The sequence below is a fragment of the Bison bison genome, unplaced genomic scaffold (genome assembly GCF_000754665.1).
Source record: "Bison bison bison isolate TAMUID 2011002044 unplaced genomic scaffold, Bison_UMD1.0 scf7180017864524, whole genome shotgun sequence".
In the NCBI taxonomy this organism is placed as follows: Eukaryota; Metazoa; Chordata; class Mammalia; order Artiodactyla; family Bovidae; genus Bison; species Bison bison.
The window spans coordinates 4,504,177-4,524,939 of NW_011495075.1; the positions used below are offsets into that span (position 1 = coordinate 4,504,177).

The 20,763-nt window shown below is 42.1% G+C and overlaps 1 protein-coding gene across 1 annotated transcript in view; it reads left to right on the forward strand.

The window, feature by feature from the left end:
* DENND1B (DENN/MADD domain containing 1B) overlaps nt 1-20,763 on the forward strand; it is a 270,331-nt gene that overhangs the window by 179,007 nt on the left and 70,561 nt on the right. The window contains exons 17-18 of the mRNA XM_010831135.1: nt 8,189-8,314; nt 20,170-20,271. Coding sequence (XP_010829437.1) covers nt 8,189-8,314; nt 20,170-20,271 — 228 coding nt within the window. The remainder of the gene's footprint in view (nt 1-8,188; nt 8,315-20,169; nt 20,272-20,763) is intronic.

A 20,763-nucleotide genomic window follows, 5' to 3' on the forward strand; every position in this document is an offset into this window, starting at 1 on the left:
AATTAGGATTGTCAGCACTGTTTTAAAAACTCATTTTCATGTTCTGGGTAATGCTATTGGAAAATGATTTTCCGTTTTCTGTTCCAAGGTTGTGTAGAAAGCGCAGTTTGCACGGAAGCATTGTTGCACCCTTCACGTAGGCCAGTGTGTTACAGGATGGTGACATTCAGTGTGAAGCGTATTTAATTATTAAAACGTTAAAAGGCCTTATTATAAAACAGAGTCCTCCAAAGCGTGGTGCGTCTGAGACTTTCAAGTATCACACTGAGGACTAGGTTAATGGTTTTACCATGACGTGAACAGGAAAGACACAAATTGCTCCGATTAACTAAAAATCACTACAAGCCTAAAAAACTAAAGGAAAAAAACCCAAACTCTAACTACAATTTTTAGATCATCTAAATTCAAGTGAGTTAATTCATTTGGGAATATGTTTGGGAAAGAATTGGCTTTCTTGGAGAATTTTTAAAAGTCAGTTTAAATGCAAGTATATGAATAAATTTAACTCTTAACCAACTGTACAAGTAGGTCAGTAAATATGTTTAATTCACTGGATATTTCCTCTAATCTAACATGAAGGTTTAATATGTTAAATTGTCATAATATATGTTATAAAGAAAAAAAAGAGGCCCCAGAGAATATTCGATTAGTTCCAGGTTCGCCAGTGCTCTGCTGTAATCCTTATCGCGCTTAGCAGTGACCGAAGCCCCAGCAGACCTCTCACGTGTCCAGATGAGAAAGATAACAGTTTGACTTGGGTTCTAGAGTGATCTCGAGGACGTTGTTTTGTTTAATAGGGTAGACTCCAGGAGACACCCCTGTCCAGCTAGTGGACCAGGCACCGGGGCATCGCCCCTCCTCGCAGCCCCGGGCGGCGGGCAGTGTAGGCACCCAGTCAGCGGTCCTGGGAGAGAACCGAGGTTGCGTTTCTTCCGCCCTTTGGAGCGGACGTTGCTGTTCAAGTCCCTGTTTAGAGTTGCTTCCTAGAACGCGCTCTAAGGGTGTTTCCGTCTGACTCCCACAGTAATGACAGGGAGAAGCCTGGAAGCAGGTTTAATCTCTTCCTCTGTGGCTCGAGGGCTGCCGTGTGTCTCCTGGCCCTGGAGAAGCAGGGCGTGGTGGCAGGCACCGGGCTCCTGCCCCAACTTCGGCTGTCACGGGGGCTCCCTTTTCTTCTCAATAGTTATTTTCAGAGATGAGACTGTTTACGAAGGTTTTTTTTTTTTTTGGTCTGTGAGTATGAACAGATCCTGCTGTGTTTTCCTACTGTTTTCTCAGTGTATATATTTTTTAATAAACTTTCAGTACCAAAGCATAATAAAACAAAAATTAAAAATGCAAAATCTTAATTAACTGGGCTTCAGGCATTTAAAAGATCTTCACTGGTTTCTCTTGGCTGCACCAGAGAATCAGTCCAGCCCTGCTCTGTCCCTCCCTCCATGTCTCTGTACATTTGCCATTTGAAAGTTGATTTATAATTTGTTACTTTTAGTGATTTTTTTCAGTGCTCATGAGTTTCCTTGGTTTTCTCATGGCTTTTCATTTCTGTCTAAATTAGCTAGCCTTTCTCCTAATACCTTTTCTCCTCCTGTGTCATCTTAAAAGTTCCCTTCTCTTTCTTCTTGCTGCCTCTCTGTGTGTGTGTTTATGTATTTAATGTAAAGACCTTGATTTTGGTTTTAAAACAATTGAAAAATTCTGTGTGTGTGTTTAAGTTCTTGAGTTTTCCATATTCAAGAGACTTTTTGTGCACACGATGTTGTGAGCACTCTCATGATAGGGGTTCCCAGATCCTGCTGACGGGATGACAACTTGGTGGCCTTCTCAGTGAATTCTGGTCCCTGGATCCTGGGCCCCGTCACAGACACTCTGTTCACTCAACTAGAGAAGTTAGGATGAAGTGCGCTTGGACAGGTTGTTGATTTGTTCATTCTCTCATTCAAATACTGATGAGGCACCAACTATATGCCGCACTGGGAGCGGAGAGGACGAGAAGATGTACACTCTGCAGTCCTGAAGCTCACGTTCCATCAGCTGAACACAAGCCCTGGCCACACCAGGTCACAGTGGTGCAGGGAGATGGCTGGCTAACCCAGCTAGGTTATCCAGGCCCCTAATCCTTAGGTAATCCTAAGCCCCTCGGAGCTTAGAGTTTCTGCTACCAAAGAGAGAGTGAGAGCTCAGTGAGATGCTGGTGGACTGACAGCACCTCCGCTGTAAGAGAGCCCAAGTGAAATAGCTGTAGTCAAGCCAAGAGGCCACTGTTACCTGCCTGTAAACTCACATATGCCTTACGTGGTTCAACTCGAGACGTCAGTACGTCTGTGCAGAACTGGCCTGAATGGTGGGTGTGAGGAAGCCACACACAGTGGGAGGAGGAGGGATAAGCGTATGCAGAGGTTCTGCTGTTGGCAAATTCAGGAAGGGAGAGAAGCCCTGTGTAGCTGTGGTGAGACGCACAGAAGCGAGAGTTACACACAATGAGGTGGTAGAGATACAGCAGGAGTGAGAGCATGAGGTCACTGTTTCTTGTTCAGGACTCCAGGCTTTACTGGGCCTTTACTGGAGATCCATAGCAGAGGAACAATCGTGCAGGCCACTTAGGCTTGTAAAAACGCCATCTCCAGCGCTAGGTCCTGAAGGTCCCTGGGTCTGACGAAGCAGAATGAAGCAGGAAGATGGGTTGAGAGACCATTTGCAGTGGTCCAGGTGAGATTTGATCGCTGCTTGAACTTGATAGTGGCAGGGATTTGGAGCAAGGTGGACAGATTTGAGATCCATATCGGAGATCAGATGGCTGGGGCTCGGTGACGTGGTGTGCTGCTCATGGAAGACAGTGTCGAGAGGGCCTCCGAGGGTACTTTCTCACCTCCTGGATCTCGGAAGTGACATTGCTGTTGAGACCCTGGCATGACGCTGGACTTGAGAAGGAGTAAGAGCGGTCTTGATTGTCTTCCTTTTACGATCCCTCTGAAGGGAAAGCAGTTGTAGATGACACCATATTTTAGGTTCCGATAGGTAATTTAAGCATTCAAAGAAACTGTCATGATGCCCTCTGCCAGTGTATCATGTGTTTTTCATTTAACAAATGTTAAAGGTTAGTGTTTTAATCCTTAAATAGAAGCATGTTAGAAAATTAAGACAATAGGGTTCATTTTATTGCCTAAGAAACTGAACATTAGAAGGATTAAAGTGTAGGGATTTAATTTTGGGTTCATACAATGACCATAAGATGTTTCAGGGAAGAATAAAGAAGATTTTAACTTTGTAACTTTTTTTTAAAGCAAGATATCCTTTGAAGCATTAGCTCTTCTGAATGTATATAGTTTCTGGAGTAGAGTTCAATTAGGAATATGGATACTTAAAGATATCACAGCGCCCTGTCAGGACACATGGTTTATCCCAATATTATTCCTGAACGTTTGTGTCTACCTTCTGTTCTTTACCCTGATGTTTCTCTTTGTGATCCTAAGAAATGAAATGAAAATTAGTGGGTTATAGTGGTTGATTTATTTTTCCTGAGAAGCCACATCTGAAAGTCAAGTTAAGAGAGAAACCTGTCACTTCCTTGAAAAATCTCAGCTCCTCTATGTCACCTCCCTTCCTGATCCCCGGTTAGCATCATTGTTTCACTGCTCAGACCACGTGCATGTGGCTTGCACTCTTAATTTATGCTGTTTGCTGTGTTTACTCGTGTAATTCCCTCCTTTTACTCATAGTCACTTAGTGCTAAGAGGGCAAGGGTGAGAATTGGAAATATTATTCACATTGCAGTGAACTCTGACTATGCTTAGACCCAGGCTGTAATTCCGGCTGCTCGGAAGCCTGGATGCTCATTGTAGGAAAGGAATTTGAACACTTGATAAGAGCAGTGAAATTATGTTTATTCTGAAGTTTTTTCACATTTTTTGGGGGAGGAGGGTCTAGTATGATACCTAATTAGACTTAATTTATATACAGACTAAATATGTCAAAGTAAAACATCAGTTTTGAAGTCATCCTCAGCCATCAAACATTGCAGCTTACTTTCTTAAGAATAAAAAGAGAAAACAGTGGATGCTTTTTCAGGAGGCCATGATAGGATTTTGTGATAATAGCTGTGTTACCAAAGTTTCAGGTGCTTTGCTGAATTCAGTTACATGTGAGTATAAGCTTTAGGATATCATGGAGAGATGTACATTTATGTCAAAACTAAACTTAGAAGTTTGGGAATTAAGCAGAAAATGCTATTTCCCAGACCAGGTATTTTAAAAGTGCAGAAGATACATCACCTTTTCTTTTTTAAAATTAAATATATATATTAAAATTTGCTCACAGCTACTTAGCCCTACAAAGGGCAGTGGTAACTGGTGATAACTTACTCCCATGGTTTACAGTACAGAAAAATAACTAGGTTGACAGTCATTTTATATTAAAGTAGTATCCTCGTATCTGAAGCTGACTGTTAAAAAACGTTTCATTTTTATAGGTTGTTTCTGAGCTCTCATGGGTGCACATAGAAACACTTAACTCATTGCCCCTCTGGTCTGAGAAACTGGGACCACCACCCGTCTGCTGACAGTCGAGGCTCACCTCGAGTAGGTCAAGGAAGAGTTCTTCATGTGCAGTTTGTAAAGGTCAAATAATGTAGAAATAGGCGAAGGAGAACCTTAACCATATTTCTTGCAAGGCAGTTTTTTTTAGTCTCACACGTCTGTATGAAATTGTGTGAATAGTATGTTCAACATGAATAGTCTGTTCATGTAAAAAAGCACAGTCCACAGTAGAAACATAAAGTAGGCCACATTGGCAATTAAAAATTTCTAGTAACCATGCTAAAAAGCAAAAAGAAATAGCTGCAATGAATTTTAATGTTTTATTTAACCCAGTATATTCAAAATACTGTTTCAGCATGTAATCAATAAAAATTATTAATGAGGTCTTTTATTCTTTTTGTGATACTAAGTCTTCAAAATCCAATGTTTTTTTTTTTTTTAACTAGCCGCAGCTCTCAGTTTGGGCTGGTCACATTTCAGGTACTCCTGTGTCTAGTGGCTACCCTATCCGAAGTTCTAGAGCAAGTATTTTTCTTTGCTATATTCTATAGGAGCCTGGTAGGCTGCAGTCCATGGGGTTGCTAAGAGTCAGACATGACTGAGCGACTTCCCTTTCACTTTTCACTTTCATGCATTGGAAAAAGAAATGGCAACCCACTCCAGTGTTCTTGCCTGGAGAATCCCAAGGATGGGGGAGCCTGGTGGGCTTCTATCTGTGGGGTCACACAGAGTCGGACAGGACTGAAGCGACTTAGCAGCAGCAGCAGCATAGACCTCTTGATGGAATTCAGGAACTGACACTGACTAATTTTGGAAGTTACATAGTTACTATTTCGTTTAGGAAGGGTTTGTGGCAATGTGATTAATAACCCTGGGAGACTTGCTTGGCCCTTACATAGTTGAGGACTTGGGGTGGTAAAGGCTGAGCAGTGGCCTGACTTGCTTCCAGGTTCTGCCGGCACAGTGTCATGATCATCCAAGGATTCTTGATTTGTGGAGAGCTGAGTCGTCACTTTCAGGCTTCTTTCTTTGTTTTTTCTTTAAGGCATTTGCTCCATATACTTTATAACCCGTACAGCAGCCCACCAGCTATGGATTGTCTTTTTTTTTTTTTTTTTAAGATTTTTGTGTTTATTTTTGTCTGCACTAGGTCTTCGTGCTGTGCGGGCTTTCTCGAGTTGCAAGGAGCTGGGGCTCCTCTCTCATAGCGGTGTGCAGGCTTCTCATGGCGGTGGCTTGTCTGGTGGTGTTGCACGGGCTTAGTTGCTCCTTGGCACATGGGATCTTCCCGGATCAGGGATTGAGCCTGTGTCCCCTGCATTGGCAGGTGGATTTTTAACCACTGGACGCCCAGGGAAGCCCCACCTGCAGGTTTTGTAGGAAATACATCTTGAGGAATTCACTTTTGGAAAGATACAAGGTATGACGTGTAATTTTTTTTTGTAAAGTAAACATAACCCAACTTTATTTTTATAATACTTCGGAAGACTAGAATGCTATTCTCTGCATGATAAGCCTTTCTAGGGGGCATTAATGAAATACACGTGTTGATTTCATCCCCATTGTTTTCTTTTAAAAAGGCATTTGGAAATTAACACTGTTACTGTCTTCAGAATATAGGACATTAAGTCAGAGGTCTGTTTTTGCATCCTTCAGCTGTATTTATTTTTGAATATGTGAAATTCAAAATGCACCTAAAAATGTGCATTTATTGAGGTTAGATTTTAATAATAACAACTTCTTAAATGAATCTGGGTTTATTCACTTTGTGGGCTAAGTGAATTAGGTTCTAAACTTTTATCTGGATCTGTGGTGCCTGGATATAAATTGAGAAGATCACAGCTATGGGGAAAGACCTATACTGCAAAGGCCTTTCTGCATAGATTATGAGCATCCTAACTCAGTAATTTTTTCAAAACTGTGGTTATAATTGGACCCAGTGGGGGTCTGTGTCTTTGATCAGATCACAGTGGCTGTGACTTTACACTGGAAAATGTCACTCCTGTGAAGGTTTATCACCTGTAGAGCTGGTCCTGCCTCTGATGCTGTGTTCATTTCTCATTAGCATTATTCAAAGTTTGGTTGTTAATTAGGTTGACACTTCAGTTACAATCATCATTCACAGGAGCAGTCAGGACTGCTTGTATAAAGAAATGTAAATACTCCTTGCACATATATGTGAAGGAGGAGCAGCGTGGTTAATCTGGTAGTATCTGTCGTAAGGATGAGAATATGCTCTGGTAAGGGAGCAGGCCAACTCGTCCCATCAGTTTTTTCCTAAGGAAACAGGATTGCTACGAGACCTCGTGTTCCCAGGTAGAGCATTGCTGAGGAATGTATATGAGCTACGAGACCTCGTGTTCCCAGGTAGAGCATTGCTGAGGAATGTATACGAGCACCACTAGCACTTTTTAAGTGTACAGAGTGAGGTTTTATGTGGGAAGGAGTGGGTCAGGTGAACTGGGCATGGGAACAGACATATCACGTCCTCTTTAGAAAATAAGTACACATCAGCAATGTGATTGTGGAGTTGGTGGTTTGCTCACTAAGTCACGTCCGACTCTTGAGACCCAGGCTGTAGCCCACCAGGCTCCTCTGTCCATGGGATTTCCCAGACTAGAATACTGAAGCAAGTTGCCATATCCTCCTCCAGGGGATTTTCCCAACCTAGGGATTGAACCCCTGTCTCCTGCATTGGCAGGCAGGTTCTTTACCACTGAGCCACCTGGGAAGCCCCAAAATATTAATACACAGGACCTGAAATTAAAGAATGCAAGTGTATGGAAAATTGTAGCAAACATAAGTGGCTTTTAAAAGTATGCAGATTTCTAGATCATACATCTTCCTTTGATTTAGAAACATTATTAGTGGGATAACTGGTTCATAAGGCAATAACGTTGAACTCGAATCCTGCAAGTGGTGGTGGGAAAAACTGGACAGAACTGGGTTGAGATCTCAGTTTCGCCTCTTGGTTGCCAAATATTAAGGACAAGTCAGTCCACACATTCGAGCCCCTGTTTGTTCGTTCATGAACGGTAACATGAGTACTTGGCATGGAAGACTATTCACATCAGATGGGACAGCCAGTGTCTAACGAGCGTAACAGAATTCCCAACTCATGCTTAGATTCTCAGTAACCTTAACTCCCTTCCCGCTTTCTATCTAATAATGCTGAAAACTACTCAACAAGTGACTGGAAAATTATATGTACAGGTGAGGCTTCCAAAAATAAAATTAAACAGCCAGTGATCCTGGAGGGCCTGGAACAAGTACCCTTCCATAGCAGAAACAAAACACTCCCCAACCAGCTCCATCTCCAAACAAGTAGACACATGTTGTAATGGCTACACATCTGCAGGAAAGTGGCTCACAAGCAGTTTACTGTAAAATAATTAAAGCTTATTTATGTCAGGAGGCCTTGGGAATAAAAAAGGAGCGCACAGGCCAATTTGCATTAGCACGTTACCGCGGGCCCCTGCTTCCCTTTCAGTTAACAGGCCAGCAGGTGCTGCCCGAGGTCAGGACAATAAGTGGCGGCGAGGAGGAGGCGGCCGGGCTGACCCTTGGACGCTGCGGCCTGCCTGCAGGTCGGCTCGTCCCTCGCAGTACCAATTTCTGAGGTGTGAATGTAACGATTCCTCTCTGTCACGCAGGTCTCGGCCCTGAAAAATAAACTGAAGAAGCAGTCCACAGCTACGGGGGATGGAGTAGCCAGGGCCTTCCTCAGGGCACAGGCGGCTTTGTTTGGATCCTACAGAGATGCTCTGAGATACAAACCTGTAAGCGTTTCCCTTCATCACTGTTTTAATTTGCTCTTGGGTGGTTCTTTGAAATGGGGCAGGGAATGAAACCCTTGAATACCCCCCACCCTAAAATGTTTCATAAAAGGTTTTCAGAAATCTAAAGGAATATGCTGTAAAACATGGTGTTCCTTCTCCAGGTTCTTGACCTTTTGGCTTTCGCTCTTTCAGGCAGTAACCCTTTAGTTAAGTGTTTCCCACATTCTCTTGCAGATGCACCTTGTTGCTTACTATCTGAAATTGGAATTCTCATGTCTTAACTAATGAACTGTGTTAATGCATTTTAGAGTGACTACCCAGTCTTGCTAAGAGTACTAAGAAATTGACCACACAGTTGGGTTTACTAGTTTAGAAATGTCAAGTACAATGTGAAGGTTTAAATGGGTTAGAACCTGGACATTTTGCAATATTTAGGAATTTATTGTTTTCCTAAAGCATAACACTCTCTAAGTGGGCTTCTCTGTTTAACATATCTTAGCCCACTTTGCTGTTTCCTTTTTAATACCCCTAAAATGATTTTATGTAGAATTGTGACCCACATTGCTAAGTAGCCCAAAAAGATATAAATTAAAATGTTTTTTTTTTCCCCTCTGAATTACTGGCTAAGTATGTTAGTCTAATTTTACTAAAATGATTACATTGGCCTTTTGTAACCAGATGAATAAATGGGTTAAAAATATTGTTAGCGATAAGACCTGTTATCTAAAAGGAATTCCACCACTGTTAGGCTGTGTAACATCAACCCATTTATTCCTTCTCGACTTCCATATCTTATTTGTGGAATGAGAATTCTTACACCCCCTCTGGCTATCTTTCAGGCTGAGTGTATAAACTGTGTGCACTAGAAAAGCACTGAACAAACGTGAGTGGGTTGTGTGCTTTCTGAGCCGACTTCCAGATGACTGGTTCCCACCCAGTGGCTCTTGTACCTCTGAAGAGTTACTGAGTCACAAAGAGAAGTCTGTAAATTTATAGGCAGATGAGCTGCTGTCTCTAGAAAAATGCACATGGTCTAATTTGCTTGCTGATCTTTTTGAAATTTGTGTATATTTTTTAAAGCATGATGTAGAACCCATAGTACCGTATGTAGTATATGTAACTCACGTGGGGGAGTCTTCAGAGATTATTGACAGTTACAGGGTCTCTTTCTTTAAAAGACTGGAAACCAGTCATCTGTTCTACAGTGGAGCATATTAAAATTATCAAACAGTTGAAACATAAAAATGAGTTTGAAAGACAAACTTAGTGATTGATTTTGGATATCACGTATTTTGGAAAGAGATTGGTTTCAGGTTTACAGTTACAGGAGGAAAGTTAAAAGTATCACTTTGCTGTAATTTTGCCACATTTAAATACTAATCTTTATAAGCTACATTTTTCTTTTTATTTTCCTTTTTAAACTTGTAAAAGACTTCAGATTTGAGGAAAGCAGACTGAAGAGAAAATTTTCTTACATGATTTAAATTATCAGTGTTGTTAGGTGCTGGTTAAAATGATAAAAAATCCCATGTTTGACATTAATTATTATAGTTTTTGTAGTGTAATTTTCTCTTTCTTTGAGCTTAATTAAACAGATAGGGGTACTAGGTTTCTGACTTTTCTTTTAAGCATTGTGAAAGCCAGATTCTCAGTATCTATGGGAAAATATTTAATTTTGTCAGGGAGTATCTTTCCTGTTTATTGATTGCATTTTGTGAATTTGTTAATTTCTGTGTCTTTCCTTTTTGTGTGTGATGCTTTCTCCTGCTCTCTTTACTGCTGGCTCTGTCTGAGAGTTGAAGGATAGTGTTTTCATTCTGCATGTCTTCCCATTTCTTTGACTCAGTATTTGAATGAAAACTTAATTTTTAAAGTGTGCTGAATGTACTTAGACATTTTTTTCTTATGTATTTTCAAAATAAATAGTTTTTAAGGAAAATTATTTGTTGTATATAAAACACTTGTTTTGTCTTAGGTATTATCCTTACAAAAACTCCTATATTCTGAATTATTGAAAGCACGTTTTTTAATTTTATGCAGTCTTTTTGACATTTATGTAATAGGCATGTATCTTCAATATATTTTCTGAGCAATGTAAAAAAAAAAAAATGAGCCAAGTTTAGAAGTTACAGTTATATCATGGATAGCTTAGTTGCTAAAGAAACCGCCTGCAATTCAGGAGACCCCGGTTCAATTCCTGGGTTGGGAACATCCGCTAGAGAAGGGATAGGCTACCCACTCCGGTATTGTTGGGCTTCCCTTGTGGCTCAGCTGGTAAAGAATCCACCTGCAGTGCGGGAGACCTGGGTTCGATCCCTGGGTTGGGATGATCCCCTGGAGAAGGGAAAGGCTACCCACTCCAGTATTCTGGCCTGGAGAATACCATGGACTGTATAGTCTATGGGGTCCCAAAGAGTTGGACATGACTGAGCGACTCTCACTTTCACTTTCATCATAAATATATTTTGGTTGTTTTGTTCAGTCGCTCAGTTGTGTCTGACCTTTGTGACCCCATGGCCTGCAGCATGCCAGGCTTCCCTGTCTTTTGCTATCTCCCAGAGCTTGCTCAAACTCACGGTCCATTGAGTCAGTGATGCCATCCAAACATCTCATCCTCTGTTGGCCCCTTCTCCTCCCGCCTTCAATCTTTGCCAGCATCATGGTCTTTTCCAGTGAGTCAGTTTTTCACATCAGGTGGCCAGTGTAATGGAGCTTTAGCTTCAGCATCAGTCCTTCCAATGAATATTCAGGACTGTTTTCCTTTAGGATTGACTGGTTTGATCTCCTTGCAGTCCAAGGGACTCTCAATTACATTAATTGACTCTTACTTACATGAATGGTTTTGACTCTTGCTTACATTAATGATTTTTTAATTGCTATTAAGACAACTGACCATTTAGTGCCTGCTGGATACCAGGCATTGACGGGCCCTTTATATTAACTCTTTCACTTAATCTTTATAAGCCATTCAAATATCACCCCTTTAATTTTGAAGATCAGAAAAATGATGCTCATGGAGATGTAAAACCATCATTGAGGTCCCCAGTTGATGGCTAGGGGCCCGTGTCTGCATCCGCCCTTCCCACCGTCCTGCTTGCCGGCTGGTGTGGAGCGTTTCCATTCCGTGCTGCCTCTCTGTCGCATGCTGTACACTCCTTGAGATGCATCTTCTGAATCTAACATTTCCTCTGAATGAAGACACATGGGAGACTTTTGGTATTTGTCTATGTGAAGACTGAGTCTCAGGAATATTCTTGAGAGGTGCAGACGGTGTGGGCGTCTGACGGAGTGTGTGTGAGTTGGGGAGGCAGCTTGTCTCCTCCTGCCCTGGGAGCACACGCGTGGCTCGGTCCACCCGGGGTGACTGCCTCCGCTCCACCCGCTCCTTCCTCTTCTCTCCACACTCGGCGGTGGCGCTGGGGATCCGCGGGCTGCGGGGGTGAGCGAAAGCCCTCCGGAGGACCCGAAAGCTCACTTTCAAATGCACGCGCTGAGTGCCGCCCCAGAGTAACTGGTTTTATGAATGAAGCCCTTGGAACGTCCGAGTGACAGTGCTTAAAATGATGTCGCTTTTCTCCTCCAGCCTAGTTTACATTCTCCAAAAGGTACACTGGCACGGTTCACAGACTGTCCTTAATTGCAGAGAAAATCATAAAACTCCTTAAAGTTGTTGGAAAGTGATTTCAGTAAAATAATGGCTATTCAGCTGGTTTTGGATTTTTTTAGCCAGCAGCAAGTGTAGCTACTTTTAAGAATTCAGAACCGGGAGGTCAAACTAATATGCCAAGTAAATGGAAGAAAAGTGTTGAGGGCACAGACTCTGGAACAGTCTGAATCCTCACCCTGTGACTAAGCACTTTAATGACTTTGAGCTGATAACCTCCTAGTGCTTTCGTTTCCTCGTGTGTTTAAAAAAAAAAAGACAATAATCCTTCGTGGGTGGTTTAGAGGATGAGTTCATATATGTTACTGGAACAGTGCCTGGCATGTAATTGATGCTCTATTTATTAGCTCTGATCATTAAACACGATATAGTAGACGTAGTAAATTTGGTAAGGAATATTCCTTCAACATAACTAAAATAGAGTACCCTCTGCTGATCTCCGAGAGAAAAGCATTGTTATAAATATGAGAGAGTTTTAAATGATGGCACTAAATAAAGGGTCATCATTTGCACCTCTTTGTATAATTTTCATCACAACCTACTAAAAACAAGTCAAATTTTTGACCAACAGGTAGTGCTAAAGAATTGTTTAATGAGTTAAAATACGGCTCAGTATATTCAAAAGCATATGCTTTATTACCCCAAGAGCACAGAGATAATACTTATATGTGTTGCTTTGAATATTTAGGATGATGTCGTTTGTTTCAAACACCAAGCCTTTCTGGGCTTCCATGAGCCTTGCTAGTGGACAAAAAGGAAATTCTTTTTAAAATAAAGATGAACTAAAGTAATCTGGACCCCTGTCTGATAAATAGAAGTGTTGGGACAGTTGGATGAAAAATGCCACATAACCTGAAAGATCTTTTATTACTGTTTTCTGTGAGAACCTAACTATATTTTTAAGATTCCCATGAGAGAGCTGGTGGCAGAATCTTTCGGAGATTTTAAAATGTTAACGTACCATCATTATGCAGACATTTTTGCTCAGTTTGTTTATAAATCTTACCTAACAGTGACATTACACATTAAGTGTGTTAAGGAACTGAATAAATACTGTGTTGACACTTTGGATTTTACTTCACATTTTTGTACAGTATCATTCTTCCTGACACCTTCGTTTTTTTCCCCAGCATGAACTTTCACAAAGTCGTGCACATTCTTAAAGCATAAAGATCTGTGTCTTTGTATAGGTCTGTGTCTTAACTATTTCCTTATTCTTGTGAAGTTTCCTGCTGTGGAGGACAGTCTAGAATTTGAAACATATCTCTTCTTAAACTAAGCAAAAATGTTACATTAATTTAACAATGATAATTTCTCTGAAGCCGAACATAATAGGGTAGGAAAAACAGCCCCATTTCATCCATATCTTTCCTGTGCCTTAATTATCCTATAAAAATAACTCAAATAGTAGCTAATGGGTATTTATTGAACACACAGAATGAAAGTACTGTACGGGGAATGCACAGATGTGTAAGGATTTAGTCTCAAGCCTCGAGAATTCACAGATAAGAGGTATGAAATCATGTTTAACACAAGGCAGGGGATGAGCGCTGGGAGAGGGACACGCTCGCCTCTGGACCTTCAGAAGCTGCAGAATTGGCTTCTCTCTGTTGAAGGTAAGCTGAGACATCCGAGGTGAATCGGGGTTCCGGCTGGAGCAGACCGAGGCCCTGAGGCCGGGTCTGAGCTATTTAAGCACCATCAGGTCCGGGCGACTTGCAGTTAAGTTTCTGGCGTCCTGGCTGCATGGCGCCCTCAACTATTATTAGTCATCATGCAGGCGATGTAGAGTGACCCTGTCCTGTTCATGATCACGACTCTGCTTTTTACATTTTAAAAGGCAAATCGAGCATGAACGTCGGTGTTTTTACTGCTGGTTGTGACACCTCATCTGTCGTCCGTTCACCCTTCAGATGTGTTTGTTGACTGACATGCTTAACGTGACCACGGGCAGTGCTGGTGGTTCCTCGCTGGGAAGTCGGTCCTCTTCTCTGTCATACAAGCTTCGTCCTGTCCTACAACAAGCCATTCCTTGCTTCCTTCCAGGCCCCTCTGGTGGCATTCCAGTGCCATGATTGCGGTTTTCATTCCTTTCTGTTGCCTCGTCACTGTTCCATGAGCAAGAGAGGCGGCTCCTTTACCATCACATCACAGTTTTCCCATGAAGAGTCTTTCTTCTCCATCTTTCAGTATTTCTACCTGATTATTCTGTGCCTCCACCAGACTGTGTACTTACTTCTTCTGTCAATGAACCATGTAATTAAAAAACATGAATTGTATTATAGATAAGTATTTCTCAGTTGCATAATTCTTTGTCCCTAAGTAGGGTGATCGGCTTAACTTTAATACTTAGCTCTATCTACACAGATAATTGCTGGACATCAGGACATGTTTCAAACTAGAACTTCTAGCTTGTGTTACGTATCCCCAGGCGACCTTCATGCCCTGTACCCTTCCCTGTGCTAGAGGCCCAGCCCAGGCTGAACTGACTCGTGTTCTTTCTAGAGGAAAGTTGCCCTTGGCTAAATGGGTGGTGCCTCACCAGGTACCCCATCTTCTCCTCCACCCTTACTCCCAAAAGATCAGCAACTGACCAACCCAGGCTGCAGGAAACTGGCCTCCTCACCTCAAGGAGGGGTGGCCTCAGCCACAAGATTCGTGCTTTTCCACAGGTTCAGCCTGAAGCCGCATTCTTGCCTGTTTTTTCCCCCATCATCTCCTGTTCCCCTTGGGACCTATTTCCTGAGCACTCTCTGCCAAAAAGCCACTCAAACAAGAATCCCCATCTCAGGCTTGGCACAGAACCTAAGCTAAGACATACACCAGAACTGATTTTATCAGGTTCTTCTTAAATCTGGATTTTGTTCTGTGTTCCGGGTCTTTAATAAGCAATAGCATCTTCTCATCCTCAAGCTAGAGATCCAGAAGTCGTCTTTCACCATTGTTCATCTTTTTCTTGTATACCTGTGGTCCTTACACTTTTTGTCTCCAAATGTCTTTACTGACTTCAGTTCAGTTCAGTTCAGTTCAGTCGCTCAGTCGTGTCTGACTCTTTGCAACCCCATGAACCGCAGCACGTCAGGCCTCCCTGTCCATCACCAACTCCCGGAGTCCACCCAAACCCATGTCCATTGAGTGGGTGATGCCATCTAACCATCTCATCCTCTGTCATCCCCTTCTCCTTCTGCCCTCAATCTTTCCCAGGTTCAGGGTCTTTTCAAATGAGTCACCTCTTCGCATCAGGTGGCCAAAGTATTGGAGTTTTAGCTTCAACATCCTTCCAATGAACACCCAGGACTGATTTCCTTTAGGATGGACTAGTTGGATCTCCTTACAGTCCAAGGGACTTAAAAATTGTCAAAGGACATAAAAGATCTTCTGTGTATGTCAGTATATCTATCACCATTTACCCTATTAGAAATGAAAACTGAATGTATTCTAAGTATTTATTAATTTATTTAAAATAATACAGACAAAATTAAAAAAATTATTTAGAAAATGAAAATAAAAAAACACAAACCTACTAAAGATAACCATAAAACATGTTTTCATAAAAATAACTATATTTCTAAATAACTTAGAAGAATGGTACTGTTTTACATTTTTCCAAATCTCTTTACTGTCTGGATTAAAAGAAATTGGCTAGATTTTTATATTTGATTCTGCCTTCAGTCTGTTGCACTGTCATAAATTATGAAGCCTTTAGAAATCTCTGTTAAATATCATAAGAAAATGAAAGTGAAAAGGGCAGATAACATTTTAGCACTATTATGAAAACAGTCTTAATATCACAGATCCTATGGAAAGATCTGAGTCCCTGGACCAGCTTTGAGAATCACTACTACCTATCAGTTAACAAATAAGTCCTTCTGATTTTGCCATGAAATGTTCAGCAGTCATTAACCACGCAGACTTCAGACGCTCACAGCCTGGGTGAATCTGCTTAAACTCTGCTTCTTCATCTGTAAAATGTAATAATAATCACAGCTTATTTTACTTTTACAGATTCCATGACATGGAATGCATAAAATATTTCATGTAGTCTAGGATACCCAGAAATGGGGTAATTTGGAGGCCGAGAGCATAGCGGGAATCCTGTTGCTGTGCAGTCTTGAACCAGTTACTTAAACTTTATGTTTTAAGTTTTGTTATTGTTCAGTCATATCCAGCTCTTTGCAGCCCCATGGACTGTAGCCCACCGGGCTGCTCTGTCCATGGGGTTCTCCAGGCAAGAATACTGAGGTGAGTATCCATTTCCTTCTCCAGGAGATCTTCCCAACCCAGGGATTGAGCCCACAGCTCCTGCATTGGCAAGTGGATTCGTTACCGCCGAGCCACCAGGAAAGCCCATGTTTTAGTTTGATCGTGTATAAAGTGTGATGATAATGAGCTTGAGGTTTGCATGAGTTAATATGTATTAAGTGTCTTACGACAGCGCCTGGTACACAGTAAGCGTTGCGCACTCATTAGCTACTGTTACTGCTGTTAGTCGTCATTAGTGTCCTGTAAACGTTCGGTAATGGGAGTCATTACTGTGTCTTTCTACCGCCTAGTTCGTCTCTCCTTGCCTGATTTATTTTGCACTGTTAATTGATCTGCCTGTCCCCATTGTTTCCTCTTGTCCGTAAACTCTCCATTCTAAGGCGCAGGCACAATCTCATCACCTCCTTGCATACACACTTCTCTGAGTTGCCTGAGGTCTCCAAGGAAGTCTTGGGATGTGGCCCAGGCCTTCTCCAGGCTGGCCGCCGGCCCTTCCTCCCGCTCTGGTTCTTCCTGTTACTTGTGTCCAGCAGCCCCTAGGCCTCAGCTGATCTCTTCTTACCCCGCTTTGGCGCTTTCTCTCCAGACACACCGGGCACGTTGTGGCCACGTCTGTCCTCTCTCAGGACTGTTTTTTCCCTCTGATTCATAAAGCTTCCGTTCCTGTTCAAAACCAGCTCACCTTCTTCTGTGAAGTCACAGAAGGCCCCTCATGAGATCTTTCCCACTGCAGGTGTGAACTGGGAGATGAGGGGCCAGCACGGGACATGGAGTCACTTTACTCGGAACAAGACAGTGTTTGAGAAAACCGCTCAATCCCAGTCCCGATCTCTAGTCAGATTGTAAATAAACCAGAAGATCCTAAGGAGTGTTCCTTCTTACCATGCCATCCAGCTCAACCTGGATTGAAAGGCACTCCCACCAGGGAGTCACTTACAGTCAGTTTCACAGGGTACACCCCAAAGCGGCCAGCAGCTGAGACTCTCGTGTATTTACACATACAGCTTTAGAGCACTGTTAATCAAGACTCATTTTTATTTCTTCTGAGAGAAAACTCTAAGATGTGCCAGGACTTTGTCTTTTTGGTGATCATTAAGATGAGACGGTTGGATGGCATCACCAACCCAAAGGACGTGAGTTTGAGTAAACTCCAGGAGTTGGTGATGGACAGGGAGGCCTGGTGTGCTGCAGTCCATGGGGTCACGAAGAGTCGGACACAACTGAGTGACTGAACTGAACTGAACTGAAGATTCTTAGTGACCAAGCTGTTGACCAGTTGAAGGTTCATTGGAAGCTTTTACCATGATTGGTGTCTTCAAAGATGCGTGGACAGCAAACCAGAGCTTTCTCCCTGCTGCTTCCCCAAGAGATTGCAAGCATTTGCTAGGAGATTAGTGAGGACAGAGTTTTTCCAGGTAATTCATGTTGGCTGATGACCAGTCTTCAACAGTACGTGAACCGTGAACTTCCAGATGTTCAAGCTGGATTTAGAAAAGGCAGAGGAACCAGAGATCAAATTGCCAACATCCGTTGGATCATAGAAAAAGCAAGAGAATTCCAGAAAAACATCTGCTTCATTGACTATGGTGAAACCTTTGTGTGTGTGGATCACAACAAACTGGAAAATTCTTCAAGAGATGGGAATACCAGACCACCTTACCTGGCTCCTGAGAAACCTGTATGCAGGTCAAGAAGCAACAGTTAGAACTGGACATGGAACAACAGACTGGTTCCAGACTGGGAAAGGAGTACATCAGGGCCACCCTCCACTCCCTCCAATCAGAAGAAACGCTGCCTGCAACATCGGAAGTCTGAGATTTTCAGCTGGAGGTCGAGCTTTGTGCTTGAATTGAAGACTGTACTGCATTGTTAAAACTTCTAGACATTATAGATGGTAGTAAAACCTCACATGTTTGAGGGGAATCCATCAAATAGAAACCAAGGTTATGAATTGCACTGGTTTCTTTGTGATGGCAGTGATACAGTTGGACATGCCGCTAGAGACAATGGTGTTTGTTTAGTTTTAAAATTTATATTTGCTTTTGCAAAGACAATATGTCATACAAAGCAGGCTTTATCTCACTTGCTATTTCATTTGTTTGCTTATAAAGCATTTATTGGGCCCCAAATAACTAGGTATATTCCTGATAATAGGGATTCGAAAACCGCAGATCTTTAACAGGGTTTCTTGTTACTTTTTTTTTCTCATTAGGTTGTAAGTTCTATGATAGTGGCAAGTATAGTTTATTTTTGATGATGCAAAATATATTTATGTAAATTAATCCAATTTAAAAAGTCATTCTATAGTATTTAAGAATGGCAACAATTAATATGAAAATGTATATTGTTAGTGTTACTATGGATCATCAGCTGATGGCTGGGTAGCTGGCACCTATTAATAGATTATTGATTCGTCTTCCGTGATTCTCAGCTTGAATTTTGTTTTCTTGCCTCTGGAGTGGTGCTGTCCAGGACGACTTCCTGTGATAAAGGAGTGTTCTGTGTCTGTCCTGTCTGTTACAGTAGCCACTGGCCCCTGTGGCCATTGAACATTTCAGAGGCAGCTGGTGTGACTGAGGAACTGACGTCCTGTTTTACTGTTAATAAACTTAAATGTAAATAGCACTGACTGCAACTAACAGGTGCCGTGTGGAGCAGGGCGCGTCCAGAGTGTTATTAACTTCCGTCAGAGTGGTAACAGCTGAATTACACAGATGGCTAGTCACATCATTTTATTTGTGTAAGAAGCGGTTTTCAGAATTTTACTTACAGATACCTCTAATCCAGACATTAGTTCTTCCTTAAAATTAAATGATAATATTTTCTGAAATTCTATAAGAAAGTAGATGGACAAGCTCACTTTTTTCCTTTTTATTGCAGTGTGTTGACTGCTGGAGGACTTACTGTAAGGACCAAATCACGGACCCTAATGTCTGTTTTCACTTTGATCATAAAGTTCAGTCGCTTTTCCTCATCTGTGTGAACGGGCTGTGGAGGGCAGCAGCGAGTGGCAGGGGTCCATCAGTGACGGGTGCTTTCTGGGCTCATGTGTCAGAGTATGTGGAAGTTGTGTTTGGAATTAAAGTCCTTATGATTTGGAGGAGAGGCGTCTAGTGGAGCCTGAGACTTGTGACTTGCAGAGTTCTGAACACTTAGCAAATGGAGTAAGTTTAGGCAGTTGGACTACCTAGGACTTAATCTAGAAAGTATCCAGTCAGAATTGTGTTTGTAATCACAAAGAGAATGTGATTGATAGACCTTTCAATTAAAAGGAAAATTTTTTCAGGGTTTTCCCTGGTGATTCAGTTGGTAAAGAGTCCGCCTGGACTACAGGAGACCCAGGTTCAGTTCCTGGGAGGGGAAGATCCCCTGCAGAAGGGAATGGCTACCCACTCCAGTGTTCTTGCCTGGAGAATCCCATGGACAGAGGAGCCTGGCAGGCTACAGTCCATGGGGTCGCAAAGAGTCGGGCATGACTTAGCAACTAAACCACCAAAAAGAAATTAATGATCACACCGTAAGTGGCAAAAATCATGCAACAATTTTTATAGTAAGCGCGTTTTCTAGTTAGGATGAAATATAATTGTTGGGCTTTTGCAAATAGATGTGCTATTTTTAATTTAATTCATAATCAATCTGATATTAAATCTTTGTTTTTAGGGAATTTATTCTTACTTTGAGAGAGTGAAAGTCAGCATTTTTAAGAGCCTAAAGGATTCTTGATTAGGAAGCTACAGCAGAAGTTTATCGGTTGAGGAATATCTCTACCAGCCTCAGCTCTGGCCAGTGTGTGTAAGGACCTGACTCCTCTAACACTTGGAGCTCCTAGAAGTTGAATCTGTGTGTTACACCCCCTTGTGACCTACTGGGTACCTCCTCAGATGGACTGGTTTGCTCTGACATCCCCACATTCTTTGCTTCTACCCAGGGTGAGCCCATCACGTTCTGCGAGGAGAGTTTCGTAAAGCACCGTTCAAGTCTCATGAAACAGTTCTTGGAAACCGCAGTCAACCTCCAGCTGTTTAAGCAGGTAAGAGTGCACCTCTGTGTTTTGTTCTGTAACTTGAGTGTATCAGAAACTTGTAACACCTTTTTGTCACTGTAAACTTGTGTCTAAACTTTGCTGTTAGAAACCTCCTCACGGAAAACTGCTCAGCTGATGGTCTCAGAGAGCAGGACTGCCCATGCACAGCAGGAAGAGTGGTGACTGGTTACGACTAGACAGGACTAGTGTGTGGCTAGTGTGACTAGGCATCTTTGATGGGCTTATCTTAGTTCTGTTTTACTGATACCACTTGGTGAACAAACCAAGTTTTTTTATAGGACCATCCCAATGTAATCCGGTTTATAAAAAATGATTCCTAAATATGTAAGTTTTTAAGCTTTGTAAGGGGCTTCCCAGGAAGGGGTTCAGATGGTAAAGAATCTGCCTGCAATGCAGGAGCCTCGGGTTCAATCTCTGTGTCAGGAAGATCCCCTGGAGAAGGGAGTGGCTACCCACTTCAGTATTCTTGCCTGGAGA